The 19,513-nt window shown below is 39.4% G+C and overlaps 1 protein-coding gene across 2 annotated transcripts in view; it reads left to right on the top strand.

The window, feature by feature from the left end:
* LOC128879025 (protein madd-4) overlaps window positions 1-19,513 on the top strand; it is a 291,826-nt gene that overhangs the window by 233,301 nt on the left and 39,012 nt on the right. For both annotated transcript variants that reach the window (XM_054127809.1, XM_054127816.1), the window contains exons 5-7: window positions 1,821-2,147; window positions 14,351-14,492; window positions 16,164-16,296. In XM_054127809.1, the coding sequence (XP_053983784.1) occupies window positions 1,821-2,147; window positions 14,351-14,492; window positions 16,164-16,296 (602 nt within the window). The remainder of the gene's footprint in view (window positions 1-1,820; window positions 2,148-14,350; window positions 14,493-16,163; window positions 16,297-19,513) is intronic.

Genomic DNA, 19,513 nt, shown 5'->3' on the forward strand with positions numbered 1-19,513 from the left:
TAGTGCTAACATTATAAATAACGCAAACTAATTTCCGTTTGCTCTGTATGGAATGGCCCGATCAATTAGGAATAAAGTGATATTATTTAATTGGTTTCAAGAGGGAATGGAGTCATCCTGCTGTCCTGCTATTTAAATTAACACGATAAAAACCTATCGACGTTTCATTTGTATTACATTTCTACGTGATCAGACAAATGATTAGTTTTAAAGACACTTTTTCAATTAAATGTTAAAATAATTCACGTATTACTAAATTTAATGATGGAACAATTATCAGAATGATGGCCATAAACTTTCCATTTCGAATGTATGAATTAGAGCGATTATACTCTCAATTTTTTATATTTTGTCCCTTTTTCCTTTATTATTGTTATTATTATTAAAACCCACTCAAGTTGTTCATCAATACCTCAAGACCAAAAACAAATATATTATCATTGGTACTCATAATACACCTAACAGCATAAAACATACATTTATTACACGTATAAAATATGTACCTATAATTTTCACTTAATCATAATAATTTAATCGTCCAGTGCCAAGTATCATTAACGCGAAAATATCAGAGAAATAACGAAGCGATCGGGCATGAAACGATGAAACGATGCAGAATAGAGTGTTTCCGAAAAGGCGAAAGAAGCACGCGAGTAATTTAGCGTAAACACGTACGTATATCGTTCCAATTAAATAATTTCGCGGTTAAATTACAGGCGAGCCGCAAATTACACGCGGAAAACAAAGTCCGTTCCGACGTTGTACGCCATCAGCATTTTATCGTTTTATTAACTTAAACGGTACATTAATAAACGCGATTACGAAAGTGGACATCTTTAAATATCGATAATGGCGCGACCTAATTGGTTAATGATCTGCTCCGACGAAATCTGCGCCTTTGCTTTCGGCCCTGTGGAAAATCCGATCCATTCCCGAGCCGTCCACGCTTCGTTTAACAGCTTACGGATAACTAAAACGGAAATAATAGCGATACATCGCTGGCGCGTGTCTGGCGAAATAATTCCGAAATTGTTAAATTGTGCTACGTTATCATAATACGAAATTACACCGGAATATTCTGTTACAAGTAATTAGAACTTCCAGGTCAGAGATGAGGGGGATTAAAGTCTAGTTAAAATATGGAAAACTCCGAACTTGGGTGATTAAGTATTTCTAGTGCTTCGTGGAAAAGTGTTTCGTATAAAAACTAACTAATCTCGTTATGATCATCAACGGAATTTTACTGTCGTATTCTAACACGCGCAAAAATTATTGCAAGTTTGCAATGTAATATTGGGTCATTGGTTCGTGTCAGATTGTGTTTATATTTAATCAAACAACTAAACAAATTTGTTGTATTTAAAAGTGTGATCATATTTTTTCATAACACTTGAAGGTACGATTCACGTACTAAATCTAAACGTACCACGATCGATCAAATGACTGTTTACAAACTTTTTTATCAGTTCCTGTTTGCAATATATGAATTATATATAATTGTTCCAGCATTAAATTTAGTAACACGTGCAATATTTTAACATTTAATTGAAAAAAGTGTCTTTAAGACTAATCATTTGTCCCATCACGTAGAAATATAGTACAAATGAAACCTCGATAGGTTTTTATCGTGTAAATTTATAATAGCAAGACAGTACGATTCAATTCCCTCTTCATCATCTAAATTTTATAATCGATTCCGCCATACTATACTCACGTTGAAAAGAATCCTACTCCGCTATTTCTACTGGAATCCACCCAAAAATATGATTCCACTGTCCAAGAACGTCTTCTCACCGCAAAATTCACCGTTCTGATTTCAGCCCTGCGAGAAACCAACCGATTTCCGTGCAGAGCAATGCGCGGAGTTCGATGACGTTCCTTACAGCGGACAACTGCTCAAGTGGTATCCGCATTACGATCCATCGAGACCGTGCGCTTTGATCTGTCGCGGGGAGCAGTCCCTGGAGGACACTGGGGACCAACTCAGAGAGGAAACGTCCGTCGAGAAAACACTTCCTGGCGAGGCCACCGAGGCTCTGCAGCTCGACAGCGACGAGACCATCGTGGTCCAACTCGCGGACAAAGTCAAGGATGGCACCAAATGTTACACCGAGGGCACGGACGTTTGCATCGCTGGCGAGTGCATGGTGAGCGGAATTCCTCTCAGAAGCTAATTCGATTAATGTTTAAGTAGGCGGAGGTCGGCTGGCATCCATTAGGGAATATACCCTATGCAAAGCTACCAGGCCGACCATTTTTTAATTAAATTGATAGAAACTATGGAAAGGCTACTTGGAAGACAAGAACGAGGAGAAAGTGGTATCGTAATTTAAGGTTAGATGGGTTGTTTTATTTTAAACTTTTTTATAAGGGTGGCCCAGGTCAGTGTTGGGCATAATGTTGTGATTACGATTACGATTACAATCATAATCACAAATTTATCTGTGATTTCAATCGTATTCTTAAGGATTTTCAATCATAGACATTTTTTTACTCAAAACCGACTTCCCCTCAACAAACTTAGAAAACCATAGTTTCGTGAAAATAAAAAATTAAATGTTTTCAGTTAAAATAATAGATGCCAATAGGGTACGAACAAGATAGGGTAATTTTTAAAAATTTTCGATTTTGACGATAGCATGGTTTTCTAAGTTTTGTGAGGTGAGGAACACGAATCTGAAGTCGGTTTTGAGGTAAAAAATTTTTATGACTGAAAACCCCTAAAAATATGATTGTTAAAAATATGATTAATCACAGAAAAATTCGTGATTACGATTACAATTACAATCGTAAATTCGGAAACTCAGAAACTTAGAAACATTTGATTACAATCGTAATCGTAATTATGATGGTCAACACTGGTCCAGGTGCATAGTCAAACAGATCGAGGAATAATTCTATCGGATATATATTTGGGTATTAATAATAAATTCGACCAATGCCATTTCATAATAGGACATTTTAAATTACTTTTTAATATATTTTAATTTAAAATACCTAACCTAAATTCTTTATGCATGTGAATTTATTTGTTTTAATTTTTATAAACAAAGCTGATCTATAGATCGCGTCCTAAAAATACAGGCTTCTCACTCTATTTTTTTGGAAATCGAATAATTTTATCCTCACCTCCCAACACGTTTAATCCATTTTCGGTGTAATACCTGAAATTAAAAAATCAGTAAAAATGATAAAATAGGAAAATCAATGTATTTCTGTATTAAATTGCTCTTGCACACATGTAGAAAGTACACGTAAAGTACTGCTTTCGCATCCAAAACGAAGTTCGATCTTTTGTCGTTGTTGGTAGGAGACTGTTGTTCGAATCGAAACACCAAACGACGAGTGATTCGCTCGTGAAAAATTCAGTTCGGTTAAAAATCCAATTTGTTAAGTGAACCGTACCTCATTCGATTTGAAGAAAGTTGGCGCCAAGCGGCCCCCGGAACCGTTCATCTCTTGGGAAAGCGTAATTTTTGCGCTGCGTCGGTATCGCTTCCGATGCGCCATATTTCGCGCTACGCGCGAAACTTCGCGAGCTTCGCCTGCCAAACCTCACTCCATCCAATCTTGTGTTTTACGTCCACCCGCGTGCGATTTCAGGTTCACATTTAATCGAGCATAGTGCATCGCAGACACCGCTATAAAGTCAATTACGCAAATTAGTTACAGAAACACGTAAGGTCGCAGGGTACGCGACGCTGGAGGTATAAAAATTGGTGGAAACTGGCGGCTGTCGCACAAATGTCTAACAATTATTAAAATGGTCATTTGAGAAGCTATAATAATATGGTAAAAATATAGAGATAATTTATAATTAATATCGAGTGATATAGGATGCTATAATTAATTTATAAAATGGTATCAAAGTAATACGTCCAAATAATAAAATGTATCTGTATCGCACCAAGAAATATTAAGTTGAGAAAAAAGATGCAAACACACCGAGAGGAATTATAAATTGAATATTCAGACTCGAGTAAATTAAACGATGCCACTCGAGCAGCGATTTTAATTAAACAAGAAGCGATATAGCCATAATCTGGGGAGCCCGAAGTCTCACTTTAAGATTTATAACGATTGCGAAGTCATCTCGATAACGCGGCAGGATGATATTTTCGCATCGATCCCCCTTCTCGTCCCTCCATTAAAGCTCGACACAATTTACTTTGACCGAATGAAACTTCGTTTCACATTAATTGAACCGCGTTGTAATCTTCGGATTGATTAACAATAATGGACAGCCCTCGCCGGTGCGCGCTTATTATACTTGATTAAATTTATTATGGTTAAATTATATCCGCGCGGCATAATTTCGTAACGAGCAACTGTGCGCAAACAAACGAAAATGGCGGCCGCTTGTTACACAGAGAGAGCACGCGGGATAGCGCAAACAAATGACGTCGACTTTTTAAGCTTCCACGTTCGTTAACCGAAAATACCCGCGCTCATAACCTTTTAGGAATTAAACAATCGATACGTGGACGAGATAAAAATGTTCACCGTGCGAGGGTACCCGCGACACGAACTCCCTTCTCGCGCGGTATATTATTTGTGGCGGGAAAACATTAGCGAAACACCTCGTGAATAATTCATAAAAATAATATGAGGTTGAAATATACATATTGGAACAGCTCATTGCTCGCAAATATTTGTCGTAGGCGTCGAATAACGTGCCTGATGTTGATGAAAATTTCTCGCCCACGTTTGTGAATTATTGAAGGACAGTGATACCATGACCGTTAAAATAATCAGCAAAGGTGTAACAATCCTTTTAATTGCAATTTGAGTTAATAATAGGTGTCCTATAAACTAATAAGCAAGCTATGCAGTCTGTACAAGATGAAAATAATCTACGAATTATTTTTTTTTAATAGTCTACAGCATGAAGACTTTAAAACTACGTAGCTGGTTCCATTAGGAGTAGAGGTCAGTCACTGATCAGACGCGCGAAGTGATCGTCGCACGTATGGTTGTCAGCCAATTGCAAAAACAACCGACTCGATTACCGGACCAATTTCGACGCGCTAATTTTCAGAAATGCGACAGCGTCGCAACATGTGCTCGCAAACAAAATACCAATTCCCCCGGAAACGGTGGACGTGGAAAAATATTTTTCGTCCGCTCAATCGTGCATTCACGTCCGCGGAACGCGAAATTTTCAAGTTTACCTTTGCAAGTTTTATGGCGCCGTTAATACGCGATTAACGTGCATAACGCAGACACGCGTGTGCGTGTAAATACGCAGTTCGATTGTGCACGAAAAACGGGGAACTTTATTTTCTCGCGGAGTCGCGGGTGTCTGTGAAATTTATTGGCTGCGAACTCGCCAATTTGAAATATAAATGGGACGGGGGTGGCTTGTTTTTGTCAACGAACCGCGTGTTTTTTAATGTCAATTTGGAGCACAAACAACTGGTATATCCAAAATGGCGATTTCGGTTCGAATTGTTTGGTTAAATATGTTGATAGCAGGCGTAAATAAGTAATTTCTTTTTGTGAGCGTATATGGAAGTAAAACATGAAGTGTTGGTATTAGATAGTATAGAACAATTAAGCCCATAATTATGAAAGTGGTCTAAGTCAAAATTTAAAAAAAGAAATGAGTTTATCAGTTATTTCACACCACATTATTTTAAACTAAACTAATTCAATGTAATTTTTGTTTCAAGAAATATGTGACTTAGACCACTTTCATAATTATGGGCACGATTAAAGAACGAATGGTACTGAAGCTGAAATATTCAACTTGGACCTACGCTTAAAATTTTAAATATTAAATTGAAAATATTTTGAAATTGAAAGAAGTGATAGATTATCGCCCATTTCTATTAATAGTACAAAAAAACTGTAATAGTTATTGTTATAATTTTAGTTCCATGAACTAACATGCATGTTCTCTACAAGCTTTAAAAATTTCGTCTAGAGGATACCAGTTCCCTAAGCCAGGTGAAAGTAGTTTCGAGAAAGATAGCTTTAAGGCTTCAATGAGGATCAGCGCACCAACCTATCGCAACTCCCTGCAAGCATATCACCTAGAAACTTCCACAACATTGTCAATTCTTCCAATTTCTACCTCAGATTTTATTAAAACAAATTTTGTTTAAATTAACTCGTCTAAAATTTCGTGAAACAACTACCCACGAAAAAAGCTGATACGACGTTATTGACCAATATTTTCCAACACAAATTTTACAGTATACTCTTCAAAGTTTGTACATTCACATATCCAAATTGCAGTATACCACGGTGTGTAAATCACGCGTGAAAAATTCCCCAAAATCGGTAGTTGAACGTCTTGGGAATCAAGCAGCAACCGCTTCGTCCCTTGTCGAAGCTCGAGTAGGAAAGTTTGGTCGGAAACTGGTAGCCCCGAGATTTGCTCAGGTGATGCACACAGTGGCCCCTTGGCCTTGTTCCTTCGCAGTACGTCGAAACTTATTTATAACTTTTGGTTTCCGGTACAATTGAACCGCGACCGCACTTTTCTTCGGGGCCAGGGAAAATGCGAGCTAACGAGGCGCGCGTCTTGTCGTCTTTCGCCAATATTTACCGTGGGTGCGTCGCGACGCCCGCACGTCTCGTCCATTAAGTTAATTCGATCTTACTTTACACCGCGAACGGCTCTGTGTACCGAGAAACAAGGAGCTTCGAGTAGGCTGCTTCGTCGATTAGCTGCTTAAGTAGTCGCGGCCACTGCGAGTCGACCCTCTGAATTGAAAACGTGCTCTCACCATTATCCAGAGAACAAATTAACTCGTCAAGCTACACACTTTTTAGAATTTCCATGCAGAAAATTTGCACGGTCTGTTATTTTTTTAAACAAATTTATTTCCTAGGAGTGAAATTAAAATTTCTTTTATGTTGGATGACTGCTGTGAATTAAGTAATTGAAAGGGATAGTGCAAAGAAAATAAATAATTTTATGGATTTAACAGTTGCAAGGCATTTATTCTACTTTTAGGAAAGAGAAGCAGATAATTATTTATGAAAATATGATTAAAATACTGTCATTACTAGACTGCGGATATTTATGCAAAATAAAATTTTTGTAAACCGTACCTACAAAAACTTAACATAAATAAGAATTTATTTTGCTCTGCAAGTATTATAATATGAACTTTATTTTTCTATAAATGCATAAAAATCAGCAGTCTAGTCAGTACCATACAAAAATCGACGTAATTGTAATTTTTACAAGCTAATAATTACGTATGACGGCAATAATTTATACCATACTTTTTAATCATTCAGATCAAAGACAGGAATTATTCGGTGAAAAGCGTATCGATAAGGGGTTGCAAAATTGCTGCATGTACACTTTCCATACGGCTAATAGTTGGTCATTGCATGCCGGCAGCTTGAAGTGTATAGGCTTCAACGTAAAACGGTTTTCGATTACTTGTACTTATTCAGATATCTTAGCCCTCGATCGGTTCCAAGAAACACCCTATTATTCGCTTCAGTTTACTACCTAGCTTCCACGTAACACGATTCTGGCCTTTAATCAATTACGTTCTAGAATATCTCGTATCTGATCTACCCTCGTTCGCGTTCGAGTCCGCGTCTTGACCACTTTGTTTCGAAAAAACGAACTCAGACTTGCTTAAGACTGCGTGGACACACTGCAGTGATTACTGCTAATTAATTGAGAGAAAAATAAATAATCAAAAAGAAGGTGAAACGGGAGAAGGGGTTTACTAAGAAAAATAACGTTAAATTACGAAATTACAAGCTTTGTGAAAAATAAAATGAAAAGATCAAGGTTCCGTTTCTATGGATTGTTATAAAATTGACTAAAAATCGAGGGCGCAGACGAAACTCAGCAACCGTGAACGATTCTCCAAAATGTTGCCGCGGAGGGGAGGGGGTCAAGAAATAATTAACGAGATTTCATAGCAACGACAGCGGCGGCGAAGTTGGAAGGACAATATCCAATCAGCAGACGAGTCTACGTAATTAAGCACTAACCGAGCACCGACGAACGCAAACTGGTTTTGCATTATTAAAGCAACGGGGCAAGTTCTCCTTTCGCGTCGGACACGCTCGATAAGTGGGCGACGCTTTTGTGCTATCACGACTCGTTAGAGTTTGTCTTGCTTGTGAAATTCGTCCAATTGTTTCGTTTCGCGGTCTCCATAGTCTATCGCGCGACGTGTAACGCGAATCGTTTGTTCGACATGAAATTTTCGGTGACTAATGTTCATCCATAAACTCGGAATGTTCCAGAGTGGAATGTTTCAGAGATGAAGGAAATTGTTCATGAAAATACCTATTCTTTTTTTAATTGTAATTATACCGCACCGATTTCAAAAAGGCTATAGTAAATTTTACTTACAGTCAGTCCCATAAGTATTCGTACCCTCTATATCGATTGAAGAAATTTGGCTAAATTGAATGATAGATTTGATGTTTCTAAATAAAGACTTCATTATAAATATTAGGTCTACCGGAAAGTTCTGTCCATTTTTAGAATAACACAAAATATTAAATTTCTCGTACCTTGAATAAATTTTATTGAATAATATAATTTTTATCATTATTTATGACATCTTGCCAGCATGAATACAATTTTTATTTCGTTTTTAATGAATATGCGCGTACTTGTAAAAAACTTGTAACCGGAACAGACAGAACTTTTCGGTAGAGCTAATATCTACATGAATTAACTTCAAATTTCTTCAATAAATATAGAGGGTACAAATATTTATGGGAGTGACTGTATGTGTCAAATTCATACCTCGAAAATAACATGACGCTCAAATGAAGTTTAATAGGTAACTGACGAATAAAAATATGATTCTGAAAATGTACAAAATATATTGGGCAAAACTCCATAGAATAAAACCGATACTATAGTAAATACTAACTAATAATCCCGCTGCGTACTTACAACCAGTCTAACTTTCATCACACAACCATCAATTAGCCTTTTATTTTTTTAATTTCACGAGCGAAGAGGTAATTCACAAATCCACCATTCCCTTTCAACATCAGATAGATTTAAGTAGAGCACTCATAAGAGCCATCGTACGTTTGGAGATCGATGGAAGTACCCCCTTATCCCTTGGCTCCTTTCAGTTACCTCCGTAATATAAAATCTCGTAATATCAGCTTGCATTTCCTCTCGAAGGCAGCGCTCGATACGGATAAAAAGTATGCAAGAAATTAGGGATACGCGAGGTTCGCGGGGATCGGTCACAATAAGTTCCATCGTTTCAGTGAAGACAGCCAGAATAAGGCGGACAAAGTGATCGGGAGGCGAAAGCACGGCACGCGGGAGTCGGGGCGAGTCCTATCTCCGGGAAACTATGTTAAAAGGCAGAAACGAGTGTAGAGGGGAAAAAAGACCGCGGGAGGATGGGTGGGGTTGAATGCGAGAAAAAGGGAACCGTGGCGTTGGAAGAGGGTGTATTGAACGTAATGGGCCAACTCCGGCGGGCGGTAAGGGCTGCGGAAGGTGTACCGACTGCCGCATGGAACCTTGAAAGCCAGTTTGAATAATTGAACGCCAGTCAAATTTACGTAACGAAATAGCTGTGAGACGGAAAGTCCCGGAGATCGTCGATTTACTTTCGACTTGGATCTTGTTATCTAACAGCTGAATAGAGGAAGAGGGGTGGGGTTTAATAAAGGCAGAACGAAATTTCATTCGTTTTTTTCTTCTTATTATTCTGGATCCGTGTGCTCGAGGAATATTGGTAAATAATTCGCGTGGAGGGTGGGTAGAGGGAAGAAACTGTTTCGAGGGGACAAATATCACGAGTGGTGAATCAGATTTTTAGAAATTCGGATTCGTTGCATTCAGATATTTTATTAAATTTATTTACATACTTATTATAATTATTATTAGACATGTGTATTTTTTTATTATTCTGAGGATAACTAGTTAACAGAAATTTTGCAGACATAAAATTCAAAGGCTTACATGACGGATGCTTTTCATGACAAATACAAGATTTGCATATGTATAATTATTATTACGAGACGTGCATATTTTTGTATAATTCTGAGGATGTTCTGAGGAAATTTTATAGACACAAAACTCAAAGACATACATCGATGCTTGTCATGACAAATAGAAATTCGAAACATCCATAATAAATTTTACCTCTACTAGACATCGAGTACGTTCTTCTTAACTTATTTCATTGACACCTCCGAATTTTTGGTCGGCAAACGCGACACTATTACACCATTCGAAAAGTGTCGCTCCCAGATTTAATTTATTCGCGAATTTCCCTACTCGGGGTTTCCAGCGCTGCGAACTAATGGTGTTCGAAGGTGGCACGTAAGCCGCTGTTCGTCTTGGAGAGGCGTTTAATGGATGCAAAGGTATTATTTGTACGGATCGGGGCGAGGACAGCGGGGATCGCGGCAACCATTGAGGATCGGGGGCCGTTAAGTTCCGCGATATTTCATTTTGCACGCCCGACCGGCTGCCCGTTTCTCTTGGCTTGTTTACCTAGAGAAATAACCGGTTGCTTCGATGGTCCTATCCTTCAATTACGGGGCTCTCCGCTGCAGGTTTCCACTTCTCGGGGCAAAGTAAACCTAATCCTGGCCGCCCGTATTGTGTCTCTTCCGTTCTGTTTGCGTGCGCACGAGCGTGTGCTTGTGGACACAGCCAGCGTGTGTGCCCTGTGTCTGTTCCCCTTTCACATTTCTGATCCCGACAGGATCTAAAAACCGTCGAGTTTCTCTGACCAGGAAATTTCTATGAATTTTTTACACCGCCAAAATGGAGCTTCGAGAGATAAGAGGGGATTTTTCGTTTTGCTTCTTCTCGCGTGATTCGCTTCCACCTTCCTACCGACGAAGAACTGATTTATTCGCTTGCTTTGCAGGTAAATACAGGTGGTAATTATCCTGCAACAATTGCAGAGTGGAAGTCTATTTTTGGCGTTGAATGAAGAGAGTGTTGTTTTGCAATCTGTTTCTCTGCAGGATATTTAAGTATTCGTGTTCGATATTTTTTATTTCATTTTAGTCGCGAATGTAATAAAAATTCGAAAGGTTAATTAACCAGAATTATTCATTTCTATCAAGTTTCGAAGAAGTAGCGTAGTGAATGAACGTTATATCGAGTAATAGGATATTTGCTAACTAAATTGAATTTGCAAAGTATACATATATAAATCTTCTGAGCAAAACACATCTATTATAATTTCTCTGATCCCAAAAAATAATCGTACGTATACATTTAAACTGAATATTTCATACACCATGAGCATATGTCTCATGTGTCTATCAATATAACTAATCCTGCCTCAATTAATAAAGGAGGCAGAAAGACTCATTTCAGAGTACAAATTTATCTTTTTCGTCACAGCTGTGCAATTTTTCAACGCAGACACGAATGATAAAAAAATGTTCAGCCCTATTACGCCCGTTCAATTTAACCAAGGGTATTTCTCATATTTTTCCAAACGATGTTCGACTCCAGCGTTAGAGCTGTTCCGAAATAACGAACACGCGGTATTGTTTTTCGTTTTGACAACGAGGTTAAAGAGGCCGAGCAGTAAAAAGAGAGAGAAAGAGAGAGAGAGAGAGAGAAAGAGAGAGAGTAGAAAGACGAACGTGTTTCAACGCGTTACTAAAATCGTATATCCCAGATTTAAACTCCATTTGAACTCTCGACCGAGCGCTCGATGCTTCCTACACGCCTGCAACGCTCGCATCGGTGCATAAAACAAAGAAAAAGGTTCCGAAACAAATCTGGCCTCGTGTAAAATTAAATCTCAATTCGTCCTCTCCCGTTTCTGTTCGATTTCTCTTAACTTTGCTGACTCGTTTCCTATACCCGGAATTATTATGCCATTCAGTGGCTCCCGTTAAATCGTAGCTAGCACAGGTGAGTAAACTTCGAATCCCTTTTATACATTTTCTCCTCTGCATTTCTCTTTCTCTCTCTCCATTTCGCTCGTGCATTCTTTTTTCTCCCTTTATTTTTCCGTCTCCTTTTTTTTCTCTCCTCGTACTCGGCCGAGAAGCATGATTCGCCGAAGTTACTTCCCACGCAAAATTCCGCAGACGGCGCGCGTTTCCAACTGTCGAAGAATTTTCACCGAAGTATAAACGTAGTTTCTAAACGCTGACGAAGAGCCGAACGTGTTCCCGGTGTAAAGAGCCGCGATGGGGCGACGCGTCTTCGCCAAAGGTAGACAGGAGATTGACAGAATTTTTCGAAATATTCCAGTGCCTCCGCGCGAAATTTAATATTAACCATTCCAAGTTCGCGAACCGTCGTTCCGTGGATGTAAAATTTTGAAGCTACGGGAAGAGCGCCAGCCGTAAACATCGTTTACAGGAACACGCGTTACATTGCCTCTGGGGCAATTATATTCGATGAAAAAGTTTTCTCGTTCGTAGAAACAGTGAAAATATGACGCGGATCGTAGGCAGCTTGTAAATTTTACCCGGGCATTTCGTGGTTTAATCGTGTAATTCAAATGAGTCAGGAGAAACTCATATTGATGCACTGAGAATCAGGATTTAAATTATCTAAAATATTTGTGAAAATTTCAATCAGTTTAATTCCAATATTGTTACGTTGCTCCTTCCTCGAGATTAATAAAATAACTTTATGTATTTCTTACATCATATTTTAATTTTGTTTTGTTTTTCAAAGACAGAAACATACATATACCTGGTGAGGATCCTGTACAGTTAACGCAACAATCCCGCCAATTATTATTTAATTTCACTTCGGTTAAGAGGTGTCTCCTAAAGTTAAAGACCAATGAGTGTCCAAAACTTTCGAGCAGCTTACGTGAAAGTGACGACACCGTTAATATTCGCGCCACTCCACAAAATGATTTCACAGCGAGGCAGCGAACGATCAGTGTAAAGACTTATCCGAATCGACGTCGCTCCACCAAATCTGGGATTATCTTTATACGACAGTCGATCGTCGCAGGGATCTCGTTAGACTCGTGTCTCTCCACTCTGCCACCCCCTCAAGTCCCATCCATATCCTTCCTTGTCGCTTTCCCTCTTCTGGCACCTTTGCCACCAGTTTGGTTCACTCTTCTCGCCCGGATAAGGGATGAATAATGTACTCCCCGACCTCGACGCAACCCTCCATGCAGCCTGAATGACAAATCAGTTTGCCGTCCGAGCCAGGTCACGAATCGACGTCAGCTTCTACTTCTGCCTTTTTCCTTGCCCCCCCCCCCCCCTCCCCCCGGACGAGCCGTCTGAATTTGTACACGACCTGTAGTAGCCCGCATCCGGATTCTGCGCCAGAGCTCGAGTGCCTCCCCCGTTTCTTTTTTCATGCTTGGTTGATTAATCTCTTACGCTTTGACGCTTCGACGCTCGAACTGCACGAACCGTGACGATATTTGTTCATTTTTGGCATACTTTTAACGAGTTGGACAAGCGAACGTTGTTCTTTATCAGTTCTTTAGGGAGCTCATTGTTGAGGCTATCAAATTGGTGTTTCTTTTGTTTTACTCGTTAAGGTTCCATATTGTATTTTACGAGTGAAAGAAGAAGTCTTGTTTTGATGATTCTATTGCAGGCAATGAAATTGTGACACACTTGGAAATTTGGGACGATTATTTATGAATGCGTGTATGATGATTCTCTAGAATTATTATTTGTCGTGCTCAATTTTTGTCTAAATTATGTATATACAGTCAGTCTCATACAGATTTCTATTAAAGAAATTTGTCTAAATAAACTTATGAGTTTGATGTTTTCAAATTAATGTTTCATGATAAGTATTTACACGAACAAACTTTCCATTTAAATATGTTAATAATGAATATTTATTTGGGAGCATCAAAACTTATCATTTAATTTAGACAAATGTCTTCAATTGATATAGAGGGTACGAATACTTATGGAACTGACTGTAAGTAAAATTTATTATAGCCTTTTTGAAATCATTGCTGTATAATTATGATTAAAAAAAAGAATAGGTATTTTCATGAACAATTTGCTTCATCTCTGGAACATTCCACTCTGGATCATTCCGAGTTCATGGAAACACTCTCCCATGTATGTTAGGTCGTCCCACAAGTTCATGCCACTTATTCTTCTGCTACTCATACTAATATCTGAAACGTGCCTTTAAGTGTTATAAAAGAAAGTAGTCTCTCTTATTTTACAATATTTTCCCACCTTCGCGACATAGTCATTATACCGTTACTATAAAATTTCTGTAGTTCTTTTATTAAATATTGACACGGTATGCAGCACGAACTTATGGGATGACCTAATATTTTCTCCCAAAGTACCATTTTCTCTGGCACCCTCGTCTCCCTGTCAATTCGGTGGAACCAGAGTAACAGCAACAGACGCTGAATCACTTTATTAATCGAGCGCACCATTTCTGTTTCAGAAAGTCGGCTGCGACTTGCGAGTAGGTAGCAACAAGAACACGGACGCGTGCGGCGTGTGCGGTGGAAACGGATCGAGCTGCCAATCGCGATACTCGTGGAGTTTGGAATCGATATCAGCCTGCTCGAAATCATGCGGCGGAGGTTAGTAGCGGTTACCAAGTTCATTTGCTTGAAACGCTCGGTTCTCGAGCTGCGCTGGCGCGTACACCCAGACCAGTCCATTTACATCGGCACCGGGAGCAATGAATTCTAATGAACTTTGAGCCCCCACGAATCGTTAAACGATCCTGCGGTCCTTTCCACCCTCTCCCAGCCCCCTAAAATTAATAACGACTACTTAGACGTTGGCTCGGTTTCCACCTATCGAGGGTGTTGCGCTTTGAGCCGAGATTGCTTCGCTCCTTGCTACCCGAAGCTCCCTTTCCGGGCTCTGTTTGTTCCGCAAAGAAAATAGAGAGACCACCCGGAAGGTTGTAGACGATTCGACTTCTCTCGACCTTTGTTGCCTGCCTCTAATGTCGTCTAACCTTAACATCGTATTGTGGCGACTGTAATGACGAAGAATGGACGTGCAACCGTGATTTTGCAAATCCTTCATTTACCCAGCTGTCTTTCGAGCTTGCACGGTGAAGAAACTGTTCGGAGTAGTTCTCCCAAAGCGACAGAAATTAAAGCATTTCGAACGTGTGATTTCCAGGCTCTATTTTTCAGGTCCTCGGAATATATTTGAAAACCTGTGAAAGATAGATCCTCACGTACCTCGAACTTGATTGGATTGTATACGATATTTACGATTTTTTTCTGCTGATAGGAAATTTACCCGATTTTTATTAGTTTTCAAGATAGAACACTTTGAAATTTACTAATTTTCAGCGGAGAAGTCTCGATTTGAGTGGCAAGTCATAAAAAGTGATCCTACCCGGTCACTCAAACTGAGACTTTTTCGCTGAAATTTAGTAAATTTCGAAGCGTTCCATCTTGAAAACTAATAAAAATTGGGTAAATACATGAAGGGTCAGTGAATTCATCTTGAAAAGCACTATCGCATGATACTCCCAAAAATATATAGTTCCATTTAAAAAACGAAACTTCACCATCATTTCTTTTAAATTAATAATATAAACAAAATTTCGTTTACGCCACAATACAGAGTCCATTGTATCCGGCAATTTACAGACAAACAATTTTTTCGTATCATCAATAGCTATTGAAATATGCGTCTGTCATACTTTAGCGTGGGCACCCTGTACGTGTATAACCTTATTCATATACATATTTATAACAAAAAACTTCCGTTGGTAATATCAAAACTATTATTCAATTTAGTCAAACTTCTTCAACAGACACAGAGGCTACGAATATTCATGGAATTGACTGTATATTAAGAGTGCAAACTTTAAACAACATCTTCGCCAATTTTCATGAGAAAATATTAACACTTGGACTAAATTGTATGATGAAACAATTATATATAATTCATATATTGTACATAAGAACTATCATTTGACCGGTCGTGGTAGGTGTTAATAATGGAAAGAGGATATTGTGATAACTAGACTGCGGAACTTTATGCAAAATAAAATCTTCGCGAACGTGCCTACAAAAATTGAACCTAAATAGGAATTTATTTTATTCTGCAAATATTATAACACGAACTTTACTTTCCATCTTTTTTATATTCTTGCATATTGTTTATAAATGCATAAAGATCCGCAGTCTAGTGATAACTCTCCGTGTCTTCCACGCGGAATCGAGTGACGAATCAATAATAGAAAATGATCGAGGAAAACTTCACTTTGCTTTGTCCATTAGGGTTCAAGCTAGCGATGGCGGTGTGCAAGACCACAGAGATAGACGAGAGCGTGGTGGACGACAGCTATTGCGATCCGGACAGCAGGCCAGAGAAGACTCGGATGCCGTGCAACACGCACCCCTGCACTGCAAAGTGAGTACCTTCTGACAAACGGAACTCCGTCGGCTCTGCGTGCACATTATCCACGTCAAAGAACGTTAAACTGCTCGCGCTCGCTGCGCGAATTTTCCCATTTTACTCGAACGGACAGGCCACGTATGCTCGTGTACACGTGAAGAGATCGTGCGCTGTTCGACATATCGTTCGTCGATTTTTGCACGCATCATCGAGTTGCAAGAACTCGGCTCCATTTAGAACGATGCTCTCGGAGATCGTTGCGATGATCGTTGAGGAAAGAAGTCGCGGTTCCGACAACGTCAGCGATTCGCTATTCTTTATCTGAGGAAAACATCGAGGTGACGTCAAGGGTTTTGCGGTATAGCGTCGATCGAGTTTGGGGTAACTTTATTTATGATTTTCTCGGACAGTTGACACCCGGGGAATCATGAGGAGTATGTGTGAAGACCTCTCAAAGGTTGATTTTAGATTTATCGATATATTCCGTGGGATAGTGTGACGTAGTGAGATATCTAAGAGGTATTTACATCGGTATTAGTATGCAGATTTAAAATAGGAGTGATGAATTTTGCAGACATTGTTGGGAGTCGAAATACCCTGCAAAGTCGAAGATGTGGATTCGTGAAGAGTCGTCTAAAAAAAGATTGGGCAATTCTAGTAATTCTGGGAATGCAAGAGCCTTGCGCGATCATATTCCTCGACTTAGAAAATTTCCCTCGGAGACTGATCTTAGAATCATATAGGTATCGCGTGTCCCTCGATTCTACATATTATAAATACACTGCGGATCTTTATGCATTTATAGGAAAGTTGAATGTCCAAGAAATTACAAAATGCAAACAATATGGAAGAATATAAAAACGATTGAAAGTAAAGTTGATGTTATAATATTTGGAGAATAAAATAAATTCTTATTTAGGTTCAATTTTTGTAGGCACATTCGCGAAGATTTTATTTCGCATAAATATCCGCAGTCTAATTACAAGGAGCTGAAATTCTAGATTTCTTCTTGCCTCTACAAGAATTTTTCCTAAGGTACAATAATAAAGTTATCTCTTTTCTATATTAAAAAACGCCGATCCTCGTGCACGGAATCAATCAAAAAACAATAAGAATAATTCCTAAGCTGTTCTATACGGCACAAATGCCTCTTCAGTGCTTCCTTCAGCCGCTTATCGAGCATGTCTCAGTTTCACGACGCCATCTCCTTCCGTTCGACTCGCACGTACGAACTCAGGTGCACGAAATTCCCCCCTGTGGAAATCGGAATTCCCACTTTTCGGATTAACGCCGGCCAATCTTCTCTGACCAATTTTCTCGCGCTGCCACGAACAAAGCAACCATTCCCGATTATTGTCGAACAAGGCAGTCGCCTGTACGCATGGTTGTGCACGGCCGCGACCAGCGGACGAAAGCGCGCAGAAATGGATACCGGTGGTCGCGTAGACTCGAAAAGCTCGCTGGGAACGATGGGCCGGAGCTTTCAAGCGAACTGAACGGTCATTAGTCGAGGGAACGCTTGGGAAAGAGCAAAAGCCCGGCGGGCCTCTTTCTGAAAGAGACCTGGAAAAACAAGCCCGTTCCTTTCCGCAGGGATACACCCGTAGAAAGCACCGATTGCGAACACTTTCGACGCGACAATCGCTAGCTGAATATCGAAACGGGACGTACTTGGCACTGCCTGGATTGTCGGTGTACCGAAATTATTGAGCACTGTCCCATCGATTGCTTTCCAACCCTGAAACAGGATACATTGGTTCTACCCGCTATCTGTTTTCTTATCGATTTTCAACATTCAGCATTCGAAAGATTTCTTGAACAATGGAAAGTGACATTTGTGAGTATTTTTAAATAGAAGAAACAACGTCTTTTCTGTAGATAACCTAAATAACTCACTTGTTTTTGAAGATAGGAGAAAATGCATTTGACCAAACTTACTTGGTATTGGAAGGCTCATAATCTGTTATTACCAATTTTTCTGTAGGTGGAGATATCAAGATCAATTCTGTTTTTTTAAATGGAATGGTATGATTTCTTACTTACAGTCTGGTAGAGTTTTTCAAGACGAATACAATGACCTATTATGAAGGTCGTTCGAGGTCACCCAAAGTCAACTGCAATAGAAAATAAATTGTCTCGGAGTACTTTTCCATGAAAAAAAAAATAATATGTAGAGGGCATAAATGTAAAGGAGAAACAAATTTTCTTATCATTTTTCAAATAAAGTTCTAGTAATCAGTTAGCATTCAAAATTCTAGTAATCAGTTAGCATTCAAAAAATAAATTTCATAACATCATAATTATTCTCGACAGCTGAGTGAGACTCTCCACCCTTCAGCATCAACCTCATTACCCCAACTCACCACTTTCTTGCGAATCCTTGTTGTGGACCTAACCCAGACATAACCGCATCCGAAATACATGGGAAAAAATATGTCCTCCTGGCCTCTCTTTACCCGCCGTATTATTGCAGCGTTCCATGATTTACTCCGTCCATTCCCGCGTCGCCAAAAAAGAGCCTATAAAGCCTGCGCGAGAAACGAGAAACCACTGACTATCCGAAGAACAATTCGTCCAATAATACGACTTTTTTTCCGAGTAGATGGATCACGGTAAAAGTTGTTTCTTACCCTCTTCGCGATCAGACTCGCCGCAAGAAAACTACGCGAAACGACGCGTCGACCATAAAGTCGTAGTCACGCAGGGATCACTGTACAGCCGCCTCCTCCGTGGGCATCGTGCTCCTGGAAAAGTTATTTAACGGAATTCCTGGACTTTTACAGTGCCCCGAAACGCGAATTCACGGCTGTAGAACAAGTCCCTGTTCCACTTGATGATACTTGTTGTGGCGTTCCCTGTTCAAAATTACGACTGGTTGCGAGGAAGAACCAGAGACAGTTTATCTCCCACGACCCACGGAATATGGTTCTGTTCTTGCCTCGATCCACGCACGATATGCAACTATCCGGGGTAATTTACGACGGACGGGGGAAGAGTTAGAGAAAACTCGGAAATTTGAGAAATCTTGACGAGCAATGTTTTATCTTTGTGTGGGACTTATTCACGCGCGAGGTATATTCCTGTAGGTTCTGTAGTTAATTCATGCATGGTCTTGTTCAGAAAATATTTTTTATTATTTAGGATATAAATAGTAGTTTGTCTAAGAATGTGCTATTTTAGTACAGACATTTTATTTAATAAAGGTTCTTGTTCAGAGGATAACAAGAAGAAT

Source organism: Hylaeus volcanicus, chromosome 1 (assembly GCF_026283585.1).
Source record: "Hylaeus volcanicus isolate JK05 chromosome 1, UHH_iyHylVolc1.0_haploid, whole genome shotgun sequence".
Classification (NCBI taxonomy): domain Eukaryota; kingdom Metazoa; phylum Arthropoda; class Insecta; order Hymenoptera; family Colletidae; genus Hylaeus; species Hylaeus volcanicus.